Source organism: Dermacentor variabilis, chromosome 5, assembly GCF_050947875.1.
Source record: "Dermacentor variabilis isolate Ectoservices chromosome 5, ASM5094787v1, whole genome shotgun sequence".
NCBI classification, from domain to species: domain Eukaryota; kingdom Metazoa; phylum Arthropoda; class Arachnida; order Ixodida; family Ixodidae; genus Dermacentor; species Dermacentor variabilis.
This window is the reverse complement of record NC_134572.1, coordinates 82381817-82407391: the sequence shown is the minus strand read 5'-3', so window position 1 is coordinate 82407391 and position 25575 is coordinate 82381817. Positions and strand designations below refer to the sequence as shown.

The following is a 25575-nucleotide window of genomic DNA, read 5'->3' as shown; positions in this document are numbered from 1 at the left end:
ACACCTGCTTATATCTTTTTTCCAATAACTGTCTTTCCTTCTGTTCCTACCTTGCTTATTTTTCTGATCGAGGCTTTGGGTAAGTCGGAAAGGTGAGTCATTCTCGGACGGTGCACAGCCTTGGCGATATTATCAGGCGAGGTGCCGCCGACATAGGACACGTGAACGGGACTCTTCACAAACAATCTGTTGTCAGACCCACCCGGACGGTCGATAACAGGGCACTTGTTGCTACGCATAGCGTCTCCTTCAAGTACATTGCTCTGTCTGTTATCTCTTCTCTGTCAAAAGGCACGGTGACATAATATATATATATATATATACATTTAGTTATCTACCAGGCATGTGGTTTGCTTGCCACAATCTGAGCCTGTCTTGCAAACCTCTTTCACCGGTGCCTCCGAGTGCGTCATTGGAATCAACAGCGTCAGAGAGCGTGCGACTTAAGGAATACAGCTCCCACAAAGAGCGGACCCATTTATTCTGCGACTTTCGTGTTCCCAGTTCTGAAAGTTCGTTCTGTCCGAATTGTACGAAGCAGGCTCTGCAATGACTTTCCCACTTAGCTTAGTTGATGCGATCATCGTTTGTGCGACTGCTTGCTTTCTGCTTTACATGTGAGTAACTGCGAAATGCCGGTTTTCAGTACATGTGGCTTTTGAAAAAAAGCTGCTTTTTCTGTTTCATTCTTAAGGCGAAAGCCTTCGATCTCTATGTTTAAAGACCACGTTGTGAGGCACAAACATATCACGTTACCCAAGGAAGTTTAGAAGAACTTGTTGTTGGGCGAGTTGGCGCATATTAGGGAACACTTTTTAACAGCGCGAATAAACGATCACAGAGAGAGCACACAAGGACAGGCGCGGACTTGCATTTGTCTGCGTAAGTCTCCTTGTGCGCTCTCTATGCGATCGTGTATTCGCGCAGTAAAAAATGACCCAACGAAGGCCAGAATCGAAGCAAACCATGTCCAGCTGTTTATAAGAGATGATCAGTGACTAGCAAAAGTAAATAATGATTGATAAGTCGTTTAAGGAAGATTAGGATGCATTAATGTGTATTGAGGAGAATTAGGGTTTCTTTAGGTCGATTACGGTAGTTTAGGGCGGATTAAGGTGAATGAAAGAGGATTAAAGTGGATTATAGTGAAATAAGGAATATGTAGGTAATCAAAGTCGATTAAGATGGATTGAGGTGTATGAATTATTATTAAAATAAATTAGGGTGTATTAGGGTGCATTAAGCTGGGTTCACGTTAATTACAGGAGGCTTTGCAAGGCTTTCGTCGTCGCGTCTTTGAAGAAATAGCTAAGGACACCCGAGACGTCTTTTTGAAGGGCGGTGCAGCAAAATAAACGAGCGCATGCGCACGCATATGTTCCTGCTCATGTAGATATTGAAGGGATTTTGCAGGAAACCCTTCAATTTGTGATTTCGCATGACAACACGTAAAACAGTTTCTTTTTTTATTGCGATAGCAATTATAAGGACACAGGTGCATTCTGCCGTCGGCATCGTGAGGTTCCGTATAACGTCCAAGGGCGATAAGATCGTCGCCGTATGCCGTGTGCTGTAGGTGCAAGTAAAAGCGTGCGAGGGTGAGCCGGTGGTCGCGGCTCAATTTCGCTCACGCAACTGACGAAAGCGGGGACGACGCGCGCCGCCTTCCTTCGCGCGCAAGCATTCGGGGGGAGGGTAGGGAAGGGAGGCGCGTTCTGCGCTGTAGAACAGCTGCCCGGCCGTGCGCGCCAGGCCGGGCAGCTGTATCTCGAAAGCCATCCGCGACAGGTACAGAGTCCGCGCTACGCAGTGTTTTCGCGGCTTAGTTGTCATTGATTCGAGCGGCTGCACCGCTCTCCGCTGCTGCCGCGTTTCCTCACTGCAGCGTTTTGACAGCGACTATTGCCGGTCATTGAGTGAGATGTATTCATGTTAGCTAGCGCGCGGGTGACACCATGCTTCTTAGTTTAGTTAGTATGCATATGTTTGCAAGTTTGTATGGCTGTTAAAACTACTATCCCTACTTCGTATACCTAGCTGTTCACTAATGTGCTATCGCAATCGGTGCTTCGCCTTTCGGGCGTAACTGCGACCTTTTATTTAGTCGAACTCGTAATGTATTGCTATTTGCAGAGCATGACACCTCATGGCCATTGCATGTGATTCTGTGAAGGTGTACATCTGCTTGAAAAGAAAACAGTGTAGTTAGAATGTAGCGTTATTACGGGTAAGATAGAACTGTATGTCAAACTGTTTTAAGGATGGGAAGCTTAAACAGGCATTCCATGCCGTCTTATGTCGCCTCTACAGTGCTCATGCATGGATGTAGCAAATTTATAGAGGCTGACAACGCACCTCTAATTAGACGTGCGATCACAAAAGACGTAGTTGGAAACTTCATTCTGACAGCCTTGGGCGCACAGAAATAGCCGACAAGAGAATTTCACAGGGCGAAATATGAAACTGTGATGTCGGATATTTTTGTGCGCCCAAGGCTGTCAGAATAATCACATAGTTCGCACTACTACTATCACACTACTACGACTTATTTCCCCGCATGTCGAGTTAGAGCTTCGTTGTCGTTCTCTATAAATTTCTGTAAGGCCCTGAAGGTAAGGGTGTTACCAATGCAACAACACCCTTCAGGGTGTAAATACATTTCTAGTGTAGGCGTCACAGGCTGAAGTCGTGACGTCTACATTAACATCATCATCATCATCATCATCATCATCATCATCGTCAGCCTGGTTACGCCCACTGCAGGGCAAAGGCCTCTCCCATACTTCTCCAACTACCCCAGTCTTGTACTAATTGTTTCCATGTTGTCCCTGCAGACTTAATCTCATCCACCCACCTAACATTCTACCGCCCTCTGCTACGCTTGCCTTCCCTTGGAATCCATTCCGTAACTCTTAATGACCATCGGTTATCTTCCCTCCTCATTACGTGTCCTGCCAAATGCCCCCCCCCCCATTTCTTTTTCTTGATTTCAACTAAGATATCAATAACTCGCGTTTGTTCCCTCACCCAATCAGCTCTTTTCTTATCCCTTAACGTTACACCTATCATTCCTCTTTCCATAGCTCGTTGCGTCGTCCTCAATTTAAGTAGAACCCTTTTCGTAAGCCTCCAGGTTTCTGCCCCGTAAGTGAGTACTGGTAATACACAGCTGTTATAAACTTTTCTGTTGAGGGATAATGGCAACCTGCTGTTCATGATCTGAGAATGCCTGCCAAACGCACCCCAGCCCATTCTTATTCTTCTGATTATTTCAGTCTCATGATCCGGATCCGCAGTCACTACCTGTCCTGAGTAGATGTATTCCCTTACCACTTCCAGTGCCTCACTACCTATCGTAAACTGCTGTTCTCTTCCGAGACTGTTAAACATTGCTTTAGTTTTCTGCAGATTAATTTCTAGACCCACCCTTCGGCTTTGCCTCTCCAGGTCAGTGAGCATGCATTGCAGTTGGTCCCCTGAGTTACTAAGCAAGGCAATAATCAGCGAATCGCAAGTTACTAAGGTATCCTCCATTAACTCTTATCCCCAATTCTTCCCAATTTAGGTCTCTGAATACCTCCTGTAAACACGCTGTGAATAGCATTGGAGAGATCGTATCTGCCTGCCTGACGCCTTTCTTTATTGGGATTTTGTTGCTTTCTTTATGGAGGTCTACGGTGGCCGTGGAGCCGCTATAGATATCTTTCAGTATTTTTACATACGGCTCGTCTACACCCTGATTCCGCAATGCCTCCATGACTGCTGAGGTTTCGACTGAATCAAACGCTTTCTCGTAATCAATGAAATCTATATATAAGGGTTGGTTATATTCTGCACATTTCTCTATCACCTGATTGATAGTGCGTATATGGTCTATTGTTGAGTAGCCTTTACGGAATCCTAACTAACTTTACGGAATCGCTAACTCATTTATCGGCTTCTTATGTACCAGTTTCTTCCGTTCCCTCCTCAGGTCTAGGCTAATTCGAGTTCTTACCATCCTATGGTCACTCCAGCGCACCTTGCTGAGCACGTCCACATCTTGTATGATGCCAGCGTTAGCACAGAGTATGAGGTCTATTTCATTTCTAGTCTCGCCGTTCGGGCTCCTCCACGTCCACTTTCGGCTATCCCGCTTGTGGAAGAAGGTATTCATTATCCGCATATTATTAAAAAAAATTACATTATGGGGTTTTACGTGCCAAAACCACTTTCTGATTATGAGGCACGCCGTAGTGGGGGACTCCGGAAATTTCGACCACCTGGGGTTCTTTAACGTGCACCTAAATCTAAGTACACGGGTGTTTTCGCATTTCGCCCCCATCGAAATGCGGCCGCCGTGGCCGGGATTCGATCCCGCGACCTCGTGATCAGCAGCCTAACACCATAGCCACTGAGCAACCACGGCGGGTCCGCATATTATTCTGTTCCGCAATCTGTGCTAATAACTCTCCCGTACTATTCCTAGTGCCTATGCCATATTCCCCCACTGCCTTGTCTCCAGCCTGCTTCTTGCCTACCTTGGCATTGAAGTCGCCCATCAGTATAGTGTATTTTGTTTTGACTTTACCCATCGTCGATTCCACGTCTTCATAGAAGCTTTCGACTTCCTGGTCATCGTGACTGGATGTAGGGGCGTAGACCTGTACAACCTTCATTTTGTACCTCTTATTAAGTTTCACAACAAGACCTGCCCCCCTCTCGTTAATGCTATAGAATTCCTGGAATTCCTGGAATTCCTATAGAATTACCAGCTATATTCTTATTAATCAGGAATCCGACTCCTAGTTCTCGTCTCTCCGCTAAGCCCCGGTAGCACAGGACGTGCCCGATTTTTAGCACTGTATATGCTTCTTTTGGCCTCCTAACTTCAATGAGCCCTATTATATCCCATTTACTGCCTTCTAGTTCCTCCAATAGCACTGCTAGACTCGCCTCGCTAGATAACGTTCTAGCGTTAAACGTTGCCAGGTTTATCTTCCAATGGCGGCCTGTTCGGGCGAAACATCTAGAATGAAATATGAACTGCGCGCCACGATGAGATTTAGAAGGCGGAGCGTTGTGGGCATTCCCCACTGCGCCGTAGCCTTCGCAGTGCAAATTATTGAAGGAACGGGAACACATCGGAGGCCGTGTTTCATTGCCAATAACTCCGCTTCTGCTGAAAGCAATGAAGTACTTTTTGCGGCAAGGTATTTCTGAAATAGCCTATTTTTACTTTAAATGCCTTTCTCTACTTCAATAAAGAGTGGTTCAGGGCCCCTTTAACGCGCCCACAAATATAGGTGCACGAGCACTTTTGCATTGCCCACACTCCCCCATGTTCCCTTATGGGAATACGGTCACTGCAGCCATTCGGCATCGGCCCAGTTTTCACGGTGCACTTTCCTTGGGGTCTGCAAAAGCCGGTGGCAGGACGGACACGTCCGACACTGCTTGTTGTGCAATACTACGATACAAGAGAACAGCGAAACACATCTGTCACTAAGTTGACAAGCATCCGCATGTCTCGTTCTGATGCCTGAGGGACTCGGATTTGCAACTGCCGCACGAAACGACGATGCTTTCCTAGACAAAAGAAAAGCACGGAGAGAAGCGCAGTATAGTACAGAATACTATATAAACTTTATTTGTTGTGACTATCAACTTCAATGATTTTTGCACAACATATTTATGAAGACAAATTCACTCGTTTACGGGGAACGGACTGCAAGTGCCAAGATAAACCTATTCTTTTTCTTTTCATACTGGTAACATCACGTCGTCAAAAGATATGCGGCAAGGCATCGAAACTACTGGAAAAACCAGAATGTGCCGCACGAGAAGTTTTCTTTGATATTTGGACCTGCCAAGAGATTGCTGTTAAAGGTAAGCTGCTACTGCGACGTCACTCACCTGAGCGTTATTCTCAACACGCAACTTTGTATTCGGAAATTCGCACTATGGAAATGTGCGAATAGTTAAAACAGACATTCTTTTTTTTTTTATCTTGCAGCCAGTATGTCTGAGTGATCAAGAGCGATACAAGAAATACGGACGATTATTCGGGTAAGAATTCAGCCACCTGTCCTTGTCCACAGGACCACGCAATGGACAATAAAAACACGTAAATTGGTCACGGCGGCCACTAGCATGACAACAGAGCACGGCTAGCTGGCACGAAAGCAAACACCCGTGAACTGGGGCTTCTACTTTTTATAGAATATTATGTGTAATACTGTAGTGTGACTAGGTGTCTGTACTGGTACTGCAGGACAGTGTGCTTTGCAAACGTTCGTCACACACATTCCACCACACACATCAGCTATTAGTTTACACACATTTTAGATAGCGACCGCATAGGCCATAACGTTACCCCCCTTCTCACTTAATTTATTTTCGGCGGAATTCATAGTTCTTTCACGGAAGCGAGCTAAATTATGCAGCGTAAGTAAAACACACTGAAAACGCTTGGGATCACCTGCATACGTAATTTACCGCTAAAGTCGTAATTAGTCCACGCACTTCGAACTTCGCCTCCACTTGGCATATAAGCTGCCTCTAATTTTAAGCAAATATAAACAAAATGCCTCATTTAGTTCACTGGGCACACCGCGCCAACGTACTAGGAATATCGTATAATGCATAAAATCTGAAAAAGAAACCAGATGATAAAGAAAATATTTGTCATGGCCCTCATTAAGTCAGGAACGTTAAAGATCCAACAAACTCATACATAACTTTAAACATTTCCATTTAATGGAACCTAGGTGGGACGTAAAATTTTTTCCAGGACGCTAGGAAACATCACAAAAAGGCCTTATAACGCTTTGAAGCACGTGCTAAAAGATTTTTTACTAAGGTCGTCTACAGTCCAAAGATATTAGTTTTGTACACAAATTTTGTAAAACGTTCTCCTATACTACGCTAAATGTTAACTCACTGACATTTGTAGTTCAACCAGCACAGTGGGCAAAATTCTGTACCATTCGTAAAACAAAGTTAAAATGGTGACACACATGTAATTTAATGCAAAGGCCACAATGTAACAAACAAATGTCAAAGTGTGCCGCCGGCACATTACCCATAACGTTCCCCTTCGTTTCATCAAATATCAACAAGGTGTCCTGTTTAGTTCACTGGTTACACACACACACACACACACACACACACACACACACACACACACACACACACACACACACACACACACACACACACACACACACAGACACACATATATATATATATATATATATATATATATATATATATATATATATATATATATATATATATATATATATATATATATATATATATATATACACACCACTGAATTCGCAGTAGGTGCTATGTCGAGTGCTTTCGGGACATTCGCAAACTGGTAATAATGACCGTATTACGCTTTCGAATACTTCCTTATGAATTTCAATGCGCGAGATCTAATTAACTTACACGTTTGAAACTTTGTGCACGTATCGCGCTAACAACATTCCCCATTCTTCGTATACTCCTTCGACATTTTTTGCCCAAGTTTTTTTTCAGAATAATGGGCAAGCTTACTGCTGGATCGTAATAATCGCTTGCGAAGCTCTGCGATGCTTGTATAAGTCATTTCTTACAAATGGTTTAATTAATCTACAAACGTCAAAAACCTTCCACCCACGTCATCCTAATATGGCCCCTGTGCTTCGCAGATATATATTTGCTACAACCTCCTGTTCTCTCGGGGCAGCGGGGAACTTTTGTAAGTGTTTCATACAACGCCTTTTACTAAAGTTACTGCCAAAATTACTGAAACGGCTTGTTTTAGTAATTTTTCATCAACCCCTGATAGATTTGCACACTTCAAAATTTGCGTGCATATCACCCCTAGCATAACATTATTCCTTCTGTATATACAAACACTGTGCACGATCTAGTTTTCTTTAGGACACCATGACAGCTGTCGTACAACGTTTTCGAGTGCTTATATAGTAGCACTATCAGCTTTGCCGCCAAACGCCGTGACATGTCATACAGGAAACCGGTTTCTGCCGCACTTCAATGCTTGCAGCACCCATTTGCACCCATGTCGCTCTGCTTTAGGTTTACATTCTGTGTCACGCTGTCTCGCTTTGCTTTGCTGCAGTGCTTACGAGCAAGGAAAACCATGCCTCTTTGTAGCCGAACCTGATCTGATAAAGCGGGTCCTCGTCAAGGACTTCCACCTTTTGCCAAACAGAAAGGTAGGCTAACATTATTCGTTCTTTTTTTTATTACGCAAACATTCGTCAATCTGCCGCTCGTGACTGTATCGAACACACTTTGCTATCACCCAGTAAAGTTGCTGAAAACGCCGCGATTATACTAGCACGCCAGAAACCAATCGTAAAAGTGACGTCTTAATCGGTGTGACGTATGTCACCGTGATAAAGAAAAAAAAATGCGCTGAGCCAATTTTCCCAATTTCTTGCGAAAAAATTATTGTGTGAAATTTAAGTAGATCTGAATTTAAGAAACACAATAACCTTGCCAGAGCTTTCGGTAGAACATTCTATCGCTAGTGAAAGCTAGTGAAAGAAAAGGGGCTAGAATTGAAAGCTTTCTATCAGTAACTTGATTGACCCTTATGTGCCCCTCGTATCGTGGTTGATCAACTTCACGGTTAGAAACCCTCATGAAAACGAGCTACAGTATTTATCCATTCGCCTACGCTTTGAAGTGGCCCATACCTGCGGGCTATTTCATCCCAGATTCATGAAAGCACTCAAGAACCGTAAAAACGGCATTGTGTCCATCACTGGTGCTACACTGATAAAATCATGCGGCCACAGAGTAGCGGAGAGTGTTGAACATCAAGTGGTTAGACTAAATACAGTTAGTTATCCGAGCTCTGTGGCAGCAGCTGCTTGCGAAAAATTGATTAAGAAGGTGAAGTGTAACGTCACAGCTTCATTTCAAGACAACAACCAGGAGTGTAAGAGACATGATGTGATCCCTTGCGTTACCCTTGCGTTAAGAAGTTCGATTTCGCTCTTAGCGGCTGCTAGCTCGTCTTTAGTACTTTAGCTAGCTCGTCTTTAGAACTAACCTGGAAGAGCAGCTTGGGTGAATTCGTCATCTCAGATGCGGTGCCGTGCCCGAAGCCGCCGATGTCTCGATGGCTTTTATATCCGCCGCCGGTAGTGCAGAGCGTAGCAGTGCCTTGTTGCCAGACGTGGTAGCTGAATCCGTCCGAAATTGGTGCCGGTGGCGCGGCATATGGCCATGGCAGAAGCAGAAATCCAAAATCCGGTGGACATGAACTCAGCAGGCCACAACAAAGGGCCCAGGAACAGGTAGCCTGCAAGAGCAGCTTGGGTGAATTCGTCATCTCAGATGCGGTGCCGTGCCCGCATCTGAGATGATATCATTCGACGAGGATATTATTCGAGCGTTCTATATACCGTAATGTTTGGTCACTTAGATAAGCAGTCACTATATAATGCTTCGCACTTCAGAGAATCCCCTTAAGGGAGTTTCAGCCACAATTTTCCTTCAGTGGAAGAAAACAAGAAAATCGGCATGCGAGGTAGGTGAGGTTTCAGTTTGGGACTATAATAATTATGCTGATCTAAGGCAAATGCTGGACTCTATATGGAGCAATGTTTTAATCAAACAGTGCCATAAACGCCTATCAACGAACGGCGATGCTACAATGTTGCTTGTTTCATGCTATGCACTGTTCAATCTCATGGAATGTGTATGTTCATCGACCACAGAGGTCACAACTTTGATTTCATGCAATTATGTGTATATATATATATATATATATATATATATATATATACATATATATATATATATATATGTGTGTGTGTGTGTGTGTGTGTGTGTGTGTGTGTGTGTGTGTGTGTGTGTGTGTGTGTGTGTGTGTGTGTGTGTGTGTGTGTGTGTGTACTACACCGCCGACAAGCTATGCCGAAATGGAAGAATGAGGGGGAAGGGGATGTATGATCCTTAGTGTCCAGAGAGAAACGGCGATGACAGGTGCATGCACAGATAAGTACGACACATGTCTAGCCTGCAGCTATAGGTATAATGTACCTCTTGTGTCACAGTGGGAAGTACCCATTCTGGAGGATTGGCCAACAATGGGGACACACTCAGTGGTACATATCGAACGGCTAAAGGAAGGAAAATTAAGTAAACAAAGAGTTAGTTAAATATAATGCAGTGATGCATTAAGCAAGTGGTCAGATTTAAAAGGACCTGTTGGTTAATATTAAATGTTCATGTTTTACGTGTCTGATGCTCTTACCAACTACCGCGGCGCCATTTTCCCATGCAGTTTCTGGGGTATTTCTCTTTTTTGCTGCTAGAACTAACCGTGGGAGTGCTACGCAACGCCCCAGGGTTATTTCTAGTAGTAAAACAACATAAGTACTGCAGAAAGTGAATGGGAAAAAGGCGCCGTGGTAGCTCAATTGGTAAGAGCATCGCACGCGTAATGCGAAGACGTGGGTTCGTATCCGACCTGCGGCCAGTTGTTTTTCGTGCACTTTCATTTCCATTCATTTATAATTTCTTTAATTCTCGTGGTATATCACTGGAATATGTTGTTAAATAATATTGTACGAGTAAGTCATGATGATTTCCTTGCAAAACTAAAACGCTATTTTAACGTAGTATTCTCTTGTTCATGCGTTATAGGTATCACTGTGTTATTGCGGGCTTTTTTTCCCATTTTACTTTTTTTTCCACACCACATTTTGATGTCTTTGCGCAAATGGTTTTGTTCTAGGTCAGCACAGAGTCACGTGTACTGTATAAACTTTTCTCTGGTTGTGCTTTTCATTCTTTCACGCAGTATTGCTTGTACGTGTACCTTTATTCAAGCATTTTTTCTTGCATGATGTGACTAGTTACGTTGATGTTGTGTAACACTCATATTAATTCTATAGGCATCTTCAACGTTTACGACGTGTCGTTGTATTGCTTGTACTGCTTTTTTCCCCCTATTTTTCCGCTTGTGTTCTTTTTATTTTAACATGCATTATCTGTTCAAATGCGTATACTGTATGTACACTAATTTATTCTAACACCCCTATGTAATGCCCGTATGGGCCTTGGGCACTTGAATAAAAAAAATTCAATTAGCAAGCACAAATAATTTCCCCGTATGTTGCCATTGGCGCCTTTGTTTGTTGGCTTCTTATGATATCGTTAATAAAAATTTTGCCCCTCGGTTGCCTTTGTTCTCGTTCTGATTTTATGTAGCAATTTATTTTTTATTGAGCAGTATTGCAGATCACTGCCGACAGGCGGCGACGAGGAGAAGAGAAGAGAAAAAAGAGGAGGAATGTCAAGAGCAATAGAATGAAACAATGGAGTGCTTGGGCTAGGGCTCGGGCCTCTGTTACGTAACATTTCTCTTCATGTTGAAGATCATTGCCGACAAACGGCGACGGTGAGGAGAATAGAAGGAAGAAGAGGGGTGGCACGAGCAATAGTCTAAAAAAGATGGAATGTTTGGGCTAGGGCTCGGGCCTTCATTACGCAACAAGCAGAACAGAGGTGAGCATAGTGGCGCTACTTTGTCAGTCAGCATTCACGGTTATACGTGTAAACCCGCTTGCTGGTATTTGCATTCGGTGCACGACATAGGATGTTCGTATAATTAGTAATAAATATATCTGCTGAGATAACGACCGACCCAGCAGCACACAACAGCCAAGGGAAAGCCGAAAGGATAGGCATGAAAAGTTTCGCTCTATGGGATCTAAATGCGGATGCATAATGAATTGACAGTGTGTATGAAAGAGGTCGTATTTTACCATATTTTGAATCCAGAGATACAGCCGTGAGAACTGTTGTTGCCTGTTTTTTTTTTTTATCACAGCAGCGACGCACGTCAAACCCCCTACTGGACAACATGATGGTCATTGCAGCCGTTGAGCGCTGGCGATATATACGCCCCGCATCTAGTCCAGCATTCTCGACTGGGAAGCTGCGTAAGGTACGTAGTAAAACGCAAAGGACGGAGTGTGGCGTTGCTGGACCTGCTTTATGACCAACGAACGAAAGCAATAATGAAAACGTTATCTAGCCAGGGCGTTCAAAAGTTCAAGTTGTTCGTGGATCGGTAATTGAGTGACTTACTAGATATTTTGGAATTATTTTTGTTTTCTGCGCCGCGCTAAGTCAGCGACTGCTGGCGGTGCGCGACAATTATCCATCATAGTGTAAGCGGATACTGTTTTTCTTTGACAGCAACCGTGGGACATTGATAGCAACTGCAAGGGTCTGTTGCAGACGGGGAATCCTTTCTTAAGAGTTATACTGATACCACGTGGGAACAAACTAAGAAACGTGTAGGCAACTACACTGTCGTGTCAACACCACTGTTCTAAGCACCACTGTTCTTTGAGTGCCAGCTTCAATGTGCAGAAATATTGTTTCTTTTTTTTTTGTCTGCACGGCATAGTATGGCCAAATAAGTGCGTTCAGTCTTTCTTCGTGAAGAAGACGCATGAGTAACCTGTGGAACTTATAGCCCATAACTAACTATTCGTAGTCTTGGATAATTTGTCCGTATCCCCGCCCCTCTAAACACATTTTCTCATGTGGCCTTTGCCCCCGAACACGGTTACATCAGATGGCAAGAATCTGCTGCAAACGCGGGGTCAGAGCTCACCGGGCAATTTAAAGTCTTCAGCTACTGAGCCGCAGGCCGAGGTTACGGAAGTGGCAAGGCCATCCCCAGCTCGAAATACTCCGACAGATACTTCTTCCACCTGAGGGAGATTACGAGGAAAGCAGAAGACATACGGGGGGTTAGAGAATGAGTGTCCCGTCGTAGAAGATCTTTTCTGGATTGGGATGCAACGGGAGCCATAGGAAAGGGAAGTAGGCGTGATGTCGTGTAAACGGAAGTGCATGGCCTTGTCGGCTATGCTTATTAGTGGTAACCACGACCCTGCACCTAGCAGACTTTGATATCGAAATGGGATAACATGCCAAGCCCATGAATCGCTTCTTCGTGTTTTAAAACGTGTTTTTAAATCGTCTATTAAAACGTGCTTCTACTGCTTCACATCGTTAAACGAGTGGATATAAATCTCATCGACACCGATGTTTGTCATGTTGCTAACAGTCATTATTACATCGTGGATGGCTTGAAGCTTAAATAATAAATTCTGTTGGTTCTGCCACATAGCTGCGAGCGTCTTGGAATCAGGGTGCGCCGTCGGTCTGATTGATGCGACCCGTCCTACGTTTTTTCTTATCACCTGCATTTGTGTAGATCACACTAGCGAAATTTATCTCTTGTGCAAAAGGTGACGGTTTACTTCTGCGAAGGTTTGTTGTCCTATTGGTGGTAATAGAGGTGTATAGCACCACCGAAGTAGGTCATCCAATGCCATGTTCATTAGACCTTCGTATAAATGGGAAGGGTGAGCTTCGACTGATGAAAAATACTGCTGTTTTAGCGCGAGCAGGCAAGGCAGCTAAAAAACAATTCTTATTGTAACCACAAACGGCTGACGTGTCGTAGCGCGCAAGGTGCAGGAAGGGTAAGAATCTGTTACACAGAACACAGTATAATGCTATCTGCTGTAAGGTTTATCAGCAGAAACTAGACGAGATTCGTCAACATTTTTCTTAGAGAAAGTTGATTCAGCAATGTTTTGCTGGATATTGTCGAATATCCCTCAAAAGGTGCATTCTTTCGATGAGTGCACTCAGATTTTATTTAGATGCATACATCGCTTATGTGCACTTGCCGTTTGACAAGGAAAAAAGCCACACTTTCACCCGAAAGCCGAAGCATTGATTGCGACAGCTAATTATTAGTCAGCTATCCGAAGTAAGGCCACTCGTTTTGTCAACTGCATGAACTGCTGCAAACATTCACTTGCTAACTGAATTAACGAGCACGTTGTCAAGCGCGCACAGAAAAAAACAATCACATCTCACTCGATGACCGCGGACCCGTACTGTCATAAGACTGGCGGGATGAAGAGAGGCAGCAGCGGCGAACTAGGCGCTCGAGAACACACCACACACGAAGCCATCAGCTATCTCAAATCAGCTAGCCTTCAAAGCGAGCGCAGGTTGCCTCCGAGATAGGAAGCGCGCGGTCGCGCTCAGCCACCGCAGCTAGAGTACATCCTCACCCCGCCCCCCCCCCCACACACACACAACCCCGTCCTCCTAGAGCGCGCACATCTCACCCCACCTCCTCCCCGCCCCCCCCTCGCCCCGCTTGTGCGTGTGAGAAGACCACGCTCACCCTCCCCGCCTTCCTCCATTGCGAGCGCGAGAAGGCACCACCGTATCAAGCTACCAGCTTTCTCGGCTCATTCTCGCAAGCCTTCGCTCGCACATACTCAATACGGCGGGCGGCCGCGATGTTATCGCATTTGGACTTTCTACAGAACATCAAGGCGACGCCAATGGCGATGGCGGAAATTCGCCTGGAATGTCCATGTAATTGTTATCGCAATAAACGAAAAACAATCATTTCTCCACCTTTCTCGGTGTGCGAAGCACGTGTTACATTTCCTTCACTGGACATTGACGTCTGCACCCTTTTTTCTATCGATGGCAAATGTGTGTGTGCGTGTGTTTATGTTTAATATATGAAACAGAGGAAATGCTGGCGCCGGCTATACCATTTCACGTAGAATGCAAACAATGTCACAATACAAACAATGTGAGTCACAGTTACAAAAATGTGTGTGTGTATATACTTATAAACCAGCGGTTGTCGGATGTTTTGCAGATGAACGCGTTGATTCAAGATTGCGCGAGAACGACGTGTAAGCATCTCAAGGAAGCTGCGGAGAGAAACGATGACATCGATGTCAAAAGGTGAGCGAGGTATCGCGCACCGATAGCACCCACCGCGGCGGCTCAAAGGCTTATGTCGTTCTATTGCTGACCACTCCCAGCTGCTGCTAAAAGCGAAGAACGCTCTTGCAGCGATCTCTCACTAAATGAAAACTAGAGGACACTTAAGCTTCGCCGTTAAGAGTGTATCGCGTTAGCATTAAAGATCCCTGAATGCTTCTCATGTTTCCCGGCAACTGCAGCTTATGCAACCGCAATGTTTACCGGGAAACGCTGGTGGCGAACGCTATGCACGAAGGCGAGCTTCCTGGCAGAAACGCGGCCTCTTGCGTGCGTGGGCCGGTCTTGAGGTAGCGCACAGCCGCGCCAAAAAATAAAAAAATAATAAAAAAAGGAATTACGTCAGGTTCCGGTTTCTGTTACTACTTCGCCGCACTTAATATTTCAGTCTAAGATTTAACGTAAGAGGCATGCGCTGTCGGTGTTTTGTTTCATGACACTTGTTTGTGGGCTGTCAGGCTCAAAATTCCGAGGAATAACATTGTGAAGGCTGTGAGACAAGGTAGGAGCAACTTTCGTGGTAGAATAGGGCGGCAATGTAACCCGCAAACACCGCACGTCATATAGCAAGGTGTGGCATATACATATCACTAAATGTATACGCTATTTTTCGCTCTCGGCGACGCCGGACGCCGACGCCGCATATTGTGCGACACGGGCACCTTAACCCTATCGCGTTAATAAAGAAAACTAATTTACACCAGTCCTCCCCATCCCCACACACAAAGACAAGCACCGCTTGTTGACTTTCAAAGGTTTAGCCCCACAAAATCAATAATCAGTCGACTCGTTACATAATCGCCAATCTCTAGCTTTAGCAGTGCACCTTGCGGAATTATTTATGAAGCACCTGAGGCATTGAAGAAATGGCCGACTCATGCTTTTATCGGCATGCTTCTGAATAAGCTGAAGGTGAGGAGCGAGGCACCATAGTTCTAGTTAAAACTGGAGTGTCACTACTATGCGAATCCAGACCGTCGGTGAATCACGACAGACGCAGTGGTATTGAGAGAGAGAAAGAGGGATAGAAAGACGGAGATAAAGAGAAAGGGTAGCGAGAAATAACACAACGCTGAATACACATACAGCGCTCAGTATAATTTTCAAAATCTACTTTTCATTTCATTCATTTCATTTCATTTGTTTATTTTCTGAAAGTGCCCAAGAGCAGCTTTACGCTTTATTATTGGTTCCCTTGTGTTACACAAGGAACATAAAACCGAAAAACAAAAGAGAATATCTCAATGAACAGCGATACAAAGTGCGACAGAAAATTGAATTAATCAAATACAGAAGTAAGATAATGAGCAAATAGTAGAGCTGAATATGTCAAGATCACGACGAAAGGTACTTTGTTCTGTTACAAGACGTGTTACAGCGTTAGAGGTGCAAGAGGAATTCAGGTAGAAAATGCTAGGATTACGCAAGTTAGGGCGATACACACAGAACATTACAGTTGACAGTAACCGCATAAAGGAGGAGTGGTTGTCAATTAGTCTATACAAGTATAAGTAATCACGGTATATCCCGTTTTTTTCTAGGGATGTAATATTAACTATGCGCAGTACATGCTCAGATGAATGAAATACACGGCGACCAAGAAATCGAGCGTACAGGATACGAATGAAACGTCGCTAAACACATTCAATTTTTGCAACATTGGTCAATTTACTACAGTTCCATGCAACAGAATTAAACTCTAACTTCGAGCGGACAAAAGGAATTAACAAGAGAATAACGCCGTTCAGATTCGTAAACTTTTTAGTCATCCTTCATATGGGGCCTAACTTCCTGTAGGATGCATTAACGATGCTTGAAACATGTTCTTCGAAAGTTAAGACTTAATACAAAGAGGCGAGAGATGCCCTCTTTGCGTGCGCCTGAGCTAGGTCAACTTTCTCAATGGGCGGTGAATGTGCTGCAGATAAGTTCAAAAGTGTATAATCAGACAAAGCTAAACATCCTAAGAAATCCTATGACATTAGTAACAACTGTAAACACGACAATATGCGTATTCTTTTATACTTCTACTATAATAATAATAATAATAATAATAATAATAATAATAATAATAATAATAATAATAATAATAATAATAATAATAATAATAATAATAATAATCAATGAAAGGTGTTTATTAAAGTGCTCAGGAACAACCTCGAGTGTCTTGGTGCTGGCGCAATAGGCAAAACAATGCACAGGGAGAACAATGCAAGCTCACACTCACACTTACACACGTAGACACGCGCGCACACATAAAGAATAATAATTTCGCGAATACAGATTTTAACAGGGCATAAAATGTGCACACGAAGAGAACACAAAGCAAAAGTGGAGAAACAGAAAGAAGGATTAGACGGAACACACAACAGATATGAGAGTTTTTTTCAGTCATTGAAATTCCTCTGCAACTGCTTTCAGGAAAATATTAAAGTTAGGCGTGAAGACATCCAGGCACTCTGAATGGGCGTCATATGTCGCCTGCACTCTAGATAGAGGAAAACAAATATCTGAAGGCTGAAAGGTGCGCTGTTTCCTTTACTACTGCCACCACCACCACCACCACCACCACCACTACTACTACTACTACTACTACTACTACTACTACTACTACTACTACTACTACTACTACTACTACTACTACTACTACTACTAATAATAATAATAATAATAATAATATCAATAATAATAACCCTATCAAGAAGAAAATACCGGCTTGGGCCTGCCAAAGCTATACAGCGAGAGCCGTATGGCCAATGCACTCATGGTTACGGACTATTAAGCACGTTGGTGACTCCGACTACTCTACTTTCCTGCTTGGAGGCATTAGCGCCACCTTGATGCATTTTGTTTGGTGAAACTAGGTTTCGCCCGCTCTTAAGCGCCTGGAATGCTTTGTCAGACATGCGTTGACGTATGATATTTATGTCAAATTTATGGGTTTGCGACAAACTACGGACGACCTTTCTGTGCGCACTTCAATGTACAGTGCAAATACCAAAATCGTTCCCTTAGCATTGCACTAATTTTTTGGCAGGTTCTTTGGTCATTACTCACTCGACGTGATCGCAAGGTGCGCGTTCGGAACAAGACTTGACTCCCACACAGACGCCACCAATGAGTTTGTGACGCAAGCCAGTAAAGCATTTTCCGCAAGAATGTCCTTAAGGCTGCTTATTTCAGGTATGTATTTCTCCCATTTACGAGTTTGAAAAGAAAAAAGAAGCTTCCCAAAGCACTCGCAGAAAAAAAAACATAAGAAGGGAAGCCGCTGATAATGAGTGCTGGTGTACACAGTTTAGATTGTCGCTGTACTAACAAAGGTTTTGACACAGTGTGCGACGGATCAAATGCGCCGGTCAATGATTAGCAAAAAAAGATTCGCTTTAAAATTCAGAAAATATCTGAATTATGTGCATAAATGCACAACCATTCAAAAAGTAATTGGTTCTTGTTTTTTTCTTTTAACCCTGGTTATGAAGGATTATGCATTGATTGACAATGACATCGATCTCTTTCAGTGCTTTTCCCGGGACTCGTGAAGTACTTCAGCTTTAGAATAGTAACAGGCAGCGAGTTTGAGTACTTCAAAAATGTCTGCCAGCGCATCATAAACGAGAGGCGTCAGGAAGCTTTCGTACGTATAACGTTTTATTAATTTTCTTGACATTCTCTGTACGCTATATATATAGGTTCTGACTTACTCGCCATCTGCAAATTATGCGTAAAGCCTGAACTGTCGGTGACCGGCAGTTCTGGCTTTCATCACGTAAAAGCTGCAGCGTGCTTCATAGCTATACTCGCCACTTCAAGCTCATCAGTGGAAGGAGAAAACTCAACGTATATTTCTTCCTCGGGAGGCCAGATGTGCGTTACGCATAAAAAATGCAAGCCAAACGTGTGCGACTTTGAAGAATAACTTCACAATTTGAAGTGATCTATTCTTTTCGAGCAATTGTAGTAAACAAATTTCAATGCCTGTGAAGCTCTTGAATGGCTTTGCCCACATATGACAAATACCATGGCCTCAGTTGCCGGCAGATTTAAACTCCGTATCACATTTCGTTCTTCCAAGACAGCAGTTTGAAAACAAGCGCAGAACACTTTAGAGTGGTAGATTAGTGCTTTATTAAAGCGATATGTATATTTAGCTCTTCTGCCCACTTGGCGGTTTGTGGATGTTTCTGGCCATTTATGTGACCTTGAGGGTGACATTGGCACGTCCAGAAACGTACAAACCGCTAAGTGAGGCAAAGAGCCAAAGAAAAGTATCGTGTTAAGGTCACTTTCAAGGTCACCCAACTTCAATGGCGCTGATCGTTACAGCTTTGAATTAACTGAAAAAAGTAGACGAAAAGGGTCCTAGATCTGTGATTTCGCAAATTTTACACTTTGAATAAACTTATTTCGCCGTGAAAGACGCTAAGGTACCTTTATTTAGGATTCTTTTACGGGTTATCATAACAACATGGCTGGAGTTGGTGATACGATAAAATGACAACAACAACAAAAGTTATTGTAACGATCTTGTGCCTTGTCTTTTTAGCGTCAAGAAGATTTTTTGCAGCTCATGATGGATGCTCAAGAAGGTAGCCTTGCTTCAAGTGATGATGGCGTAGCAGATCCAGAGAGCAAACTATTCGACATTGGTTCGGAAAATAAACCAGAGACGACGAAGAGCACTAAACGTACGTGATAATCGAGATTACGCACATTTCTATCGCTCTATGACAAAGCTAGCGTTCAAGCAACAGCAGCGCTTTTCACACTTGCATATGGGTATCAACTTAATCGGTCTCATTAGTGAAGCGGTCTTTTGGGTTGCTGTAGGTTCTGGCTTGTCCCTAAGTCTCTGTACGTGTATGTCACCACTGCCTCACTATTAGCGAATAGAATAAGGCTATTCAAGGGTCTCGACTTTTATTAGTCAGAACCATAAAAATAAATATTACTTCATTTAAAACGCATCCGTATAAGTTAATCTAAAATATATCTGGCATGTTCATGTATGCAGTTAGAGAAGCGTCTTACAAACGGGGAGCTGCGTTATGTGTAAAACATTAGTCTGTGGAGAATATAATGTGCCTGAAAATGGGATTTTCGGAATGCCGACAAGCTTATACCGGATGTTTTTTTTTTCTTTTTTTGAAGGGCCAACATTTTTGGAAATTGCCTGTGAAAGATAGCAGAATGACAACCCTTAATCTAAATTACTCGATTAGGCAGCCATTAATTCTACAAGAAATCAAAACGCTTAATTGAATAATTAACGCAATTCCGCTGATTGTCTTCTAAATTAATCGCATTACGGCACATATATAAAGCTACGAATTATAGCCGGTGAGCTTACAAGGCCTATACACTTGGAATGAATTCTCTGGATTGCCCCAGTTTCGAGATAATTTTCCAAGTTTCCGACGAAAGACATTGGCGTCCCAGTTGCTTCTTTCATGAAAACGCTGTTTTATGCATTCAAGCACTAAGGTAACTGGAACACCAATGCATTACGTCGGACACTTTCAAAATTATCTCGAAACTGGTGCAGCCCAGAGAATTCGTTTCAAGTGGATACGCCTTTAGGTAATTACGTTAATGTTATGTTATGTCAATTCCTCATAGAAGTAATGGTCGCCTCATCCAGTAATTTAAATCAAGGGTTAAAATTGTGCTATGTGCCACAGGCAATCTTGAAAAATTTTAGACCTAAAAAAACCCAGTATGTCATGGATGTGATTTTACTCCTTGCATTACAAGCAGATTTATGAGAGAAATATGGACTCGGGCTCACTATGGAAAGTGCCTCGAATGTCCAGCCATGAGGCAATGTCGCGTAATTTCGCGGCTTGTCTTTCACGCTCAGAAAAGCACTATTATGTAGCACGTATTGCGCAACAGAAAGCTGTATCGGAAGCTTTTCTTGTTGCTCTACAATTTTCTCATTGACACTTTTCATCTAATTATAATATTCTATAAGACGAATAAATAATTATGTCTTCATTATGTAATTGGGCGGAATGCGAGAAATAACCGGATTATCTTCAAGCGATGGCAAACAACATTACTTTGGTTCTGTCCAGCTACGTTGCACATGCATATCTTTAAATCTTGGTGCACGATAGTTGGGACACCTTTTATACTGTACAGTAGTAGGAATAATGCTCAATCATAAATTCATAAAACCAAGTGCAACAGTAACCCTGATTAATACAGTATGCCGGAAAGAACGGTAATTAGTGCGTAGGTATCAACAGGGTATTTTAGAGAAACTGAACAATAAAACAATGAAGGTGAATGGCGAAATTCTGCGAAAAAGAAAATAGAAGTCACACAAACGACAAAAACATTTTCGCTCCCTAAGGTACTGATTATGCTAGAATGCAATGCTGCTGTTTCGCAATGCAATCATTGTAACCTCTCTGTTAACGTTGAACTCCAGACTATTGCTATATTCCAATCGAGCGCTCTTCTTGTCTGAGAGCGATGAAGTCGAATAATTTTCGTACAGCCTTTTAGTGCGGCCGAACAGCCGTTGAATTGATTTCTTGAACTATCTCTTGAGAGCATGGCACATGTTTCCTGCCCCGAAGGTCTGAGTGAAATCGAAGCCATGGCGCAGTGCGTACTCTTCTTTCTGGCCGGTCAGGAGACTACGTCGTCAACGATAGCCTTCACCACCTACCTGCTTGCTCTCAATCCCAACGTCCAAGAAAAGCTGCGAAAAGAAGTGGACGATTGTATTGCAGCGAATGTAAGTAGATTTCTGACTGCGCATCATCGCATTCGGGCACGCTTATGTAAGGACATTCGTCCCGCTTCAGGTCACCAAGTACCCTTTGTCATGCCTAAAAACTACGAGGAACTTCACAACTTGAGTACATAGCTTAAATGGTTCCGTTAAAGATACCTGCCTCATGCTAGTGCAAGAGACCAACGTTAATTTCCATATTAACAGCAAAACTAAAATATTCTATTCTGAGCTTACAAGCGATCCAACTGAGAGCCCAGTGCGCACCTGAACTTTTTGGGTGCCTTTGAGGGTGAGTTAAAATTTGAGGCAGAGCTGCATTATGTTTGAACAGGTTCAAAGCTGCACTGTCTTGCTTGTCAAGCTCAGCGCTTGTACGTCTCTTTTTTCGTCTCTGTTCTCGTGCAAAAGTCGCGCGGTTATACTTTGAATTTTGTTGTACGGCGTCAGCGAAAAAGGAACAAAAGCGTGACTATGTTGACAAGAGAGAGAGAGAATGAAGAGGAAAGGCAGGGAGGTTAACCAGATATGAGTCTCCGGTTTGCTACCCTACACTAGGGATGGAGTATAGGGGTTAGAAAGATGACAGAGAGGAAAGCACTAAAAAAAACGAAAAAAAAAAACACGCACACATGGATACACACACACAAAAGGCGTTCCAGTTAAAGTCGTTCACACAGACCGGTAGATCGTTGACAAAGTAGGCATCATCTTGCCGTGCTTCATATAGTGCATTGTGATATAGACTCTAATGTCCAGTTGCCTCTGTTTTAAACAACGGCTCAGAGCCCGAAAGTGCACCTTACATACACGTGCCTGACAGGTTCCTGATTCAAAACTTTGCAGCAACTACAGCTGTACTGATCTTGCGCAGGGTCCGGAGCCCAGCTTGGACGTCATATCCAAGCTGAAGTACTTGCACTGCGTGGTATCGGAAGCGTTACGCTTGTTCCCGCCTGCAACAAGGTGAGCAGGTGAAATGTGGCAATAAAGCAACGAAAGCTTCGCAATAATTTAGGCCATTCCTGGAGCTGAACTCAAGAGCTTAGGCAGCTAAATAATTTTGTCATTTTAACGTAAAACAAATGTAGAACAAAATTATAAGAAGCATATGTTCTTTGACTGTTATAAGCTTCGCTTGTAAACGAAACGTTGTTAGCCAAAATGCAGAGGTATTGGAGTATATAGAAATATACTGAACTAGGGTCTGCATGGGAGCTAGTCGGTACGGCGTCATCTTAAGTCGAATCAATCAGAAATAAAACACAGAGAGTGCAAAGAATGAAGGCATACAGAGAGCTACTTCCAATTAAACTTATTGCGCAAGAATACCCGTATATCTGGATACACCATTTATAACCACAGCGCACACTTCAGAAGACATTTGATATTTAGATGACCAACACCACTAGCCATCGAGGCAGCGTCCGATTGGCATTGATTGTTGTCCCGGCGTTGTTTTCTATGTGGGCGTGACTTTTATCTTAGTGCGCGGATCGGACGTCGCCTCGATAGGCAGTGGTGTTGGTCAATTACCTAGACAGCGAATCTTTTTCTGACGCATGCACTGTGGTTATGAATGGTGAATGCACGTACTGCATACGGGTTTCATTGTGGAATAAATATAATGTGAAGTAGTTCTGTATCTCATCATTCTTTCCGCGTTCCGTGTTTCATTTGCGCTTTACCTACATCAAAATGTAGAAGTATGGGAACATTTCGACCTTTATATGCTATAAAACTCTACAGTCATGTTTTGGAAAACACACGCTTCTATACACCTTAGGTAAACTCGGCAATCACCGATTTTTATGGTTACAGAAAAAAAAAGGAATGGCCCCCAGTGTAATTAAAGGCTGGTCGCTTGGTCTGATGATAATGGTGTTTGGCTGCTCCTGCCGCAAAAGTTTCATACTCAACTGCATTTGATGCTTTTCTGTTCCAGGCTTGAACGGTCAGGCTACGATGACTACACTCTTGGCGACACGGGTATCAAGCTTCCGAAAGAGTGCTCTATTATGATCCCCGTTTATGCTATGCATCACGACCCGGAGCTGTTCCCCGATCCTGACAGCTTTAGACCTGAACGGCAAGTACCAAGAATAGCGTGGTGTGTGCCGCGCATACATACATACATACATACGTACATACATACATACGTACGTACATACATACATACATACGTACGTACATACATACATACATACATACGTACGTACATACATACATACGTACGTACATACATACATACATACGTACATACATACATACATACGTACATACATACATACATACATACATACATACATACATACATACATACATACATACATACGTACATACATACATACATACGTACGTACATACGTACATACATACATACATACATACATACATACATACATACATACATACATACATACATACATACATACATACATACATACATACATACATACATACATACATACATACATACATACATACATACATACGTACGTACATACATACGTACGTACATACGTACATACATACGTACGTACATACGTACATACATGCATACATACATACATACATACATACATACATACATACATACATACATACATACATACATACATACATACCAGTCTCACCTCGCACACCAGCGAGGTGCAACGTCTGTACCGCCATGTACTGGCGGTGCGTCTGATACCGCCAGATTTGTGAGACGCCTGGTAACTAACTGCCAGAGCGCTGTTCCTCCTGGCCAGCAGTAGTTGCCTTGCGTGCTAAGTTGCGTTAACATTTCACACTCACGTATAGTCACAACACCGTCCGATGAGTTGAAAAGCAGCACTAGACCTTGCTATCGCTGCCAATGCAGTGACTTTCCAGCGAAACTACCAAATCTTAAAGCGTTTAGCTTTCTTCGGGAACTAATCGCGATATCTTTGTGTCTAACTATGTTTTCGTGTCAGACGCTGTCATGGAGACGCTGCGCTTCTGGCCGAAGACGTAGGCGCTGTTTTTTGAGACACTGCCCGGTGTTCCGAACTGGTCCTTGCGGAAGCGGAGACAGAAGTATCGGCTGGCTCCCGCGTACGGGCGAGGCATGGTGGTAAAAGGAACTCTGGGCTTGACCCATAGCGCGACACAGTGCCACAAATAAGCACCCCCAAAACCAAGCTTGCAACACATGCTTGCGTAGCAACCCGGGTTCTTTCGTCATATTTGTTTTTTCTTATACAAACAATCCTAACTGCAGTAAGTGCTGCTCAAAAAGATGTTTCTCCCTTTTTCTCGTTCTTCTTCAGATTCAGCGACGAGAACGTGGACTCTGTCCAACCATACACTTACCTTCCTTTCGGTGCTGGGCCACGGAACTGCATTGGGATGCGCCTCGCCCTTCAGTCCGTAAAGCTCTGCCTGCTTCATTCGTTACATAGTGTTCAGTTCGTTCGCACAGATAAAACAAAGGTACGTATACGCTTCCCTGTTCACGCATGCACGCCGCTAGCATCCTAACACATTTTGTTTGACATAACGAGTCATTATACTCTTGGCTGCCGCTAACTCGAACTGGAGTTGCTTTTATCGGGGAGTGGAGAATTTCGTGGAAAGGAACAACACTATGGAACTATTCAAAGGAGTTCTTTCTGGGAAGAAATAGGTTAATTAAGAGTAGAGAATAGATATTCTACAGATCGGGAACATTGTGGAACGCATGTCCTTATCTTTTCACATCTTGCAGGATCCGTTGACCATTAAGAAAGGACTTGGTGTCTTAACAGCGGAAGACGTCACTGTCGGAATACGGAGAAGGCCGGGTCAACACGTCTAGATATGGCGTCAAGAAAGCACAAAAGTGCACGGTGTATTGTGTGGTGGTAGCGACAGAGAAACATGTGTTTCTAGGAAATAGAAACGATTCAACATTTACATTAAGAAAAGGAATTGTACCAATAAAATAGGTCATGTCCACTTGCGTT

The 25575-nt window shown here is 43.3% G+C and overlaps 1 protein-coding gene across 2 annotated transcripts; it reads left to right on the top strand.

Annotated features, from left to right (window-relative positions):
• The first annotated feature begins 4 nt into the window (after positions 1-4).
• Positions 5-25575, top strand: LOC142582882 (cytochrome P450 3A24-like). Of its 2 annotated transcripts, none has more exons than XM_075692980.1 (14): positions 5-92; positions 5772-5868; positions 5996-6048; positions 8114-8210; positions 11846-11962; positions 14732-14820; positions 17897-18042; positions 18381-18496; positions 19406-19547; positions 21447-21607; positions 22479-22570; positions 23550-23693; positions 24901-25063; positions 25338-25575. In XM_075692980.1, exons 5-14 carry the CDS (start codon positions 11879-11881, stop codon positions 25425-25427), a joined length of 1227 nt encoding a protein of 408 aa, XP_075549095.1. In that variant the 5' UTR covers positions 5-92; positions 5772-5868; positions 5996-6048; positions 8114-8210; positions 11846-11878; the 3' UTR covers positions 25428-25575. The 2 variants fall into 2 exon arrangements, with proteins under 2 accessions (XP_075549095.1, XP_075549094.1); XM_075692979.1 differs by lacking the exon at positions 5-92 and adding an exon at positions 369-617.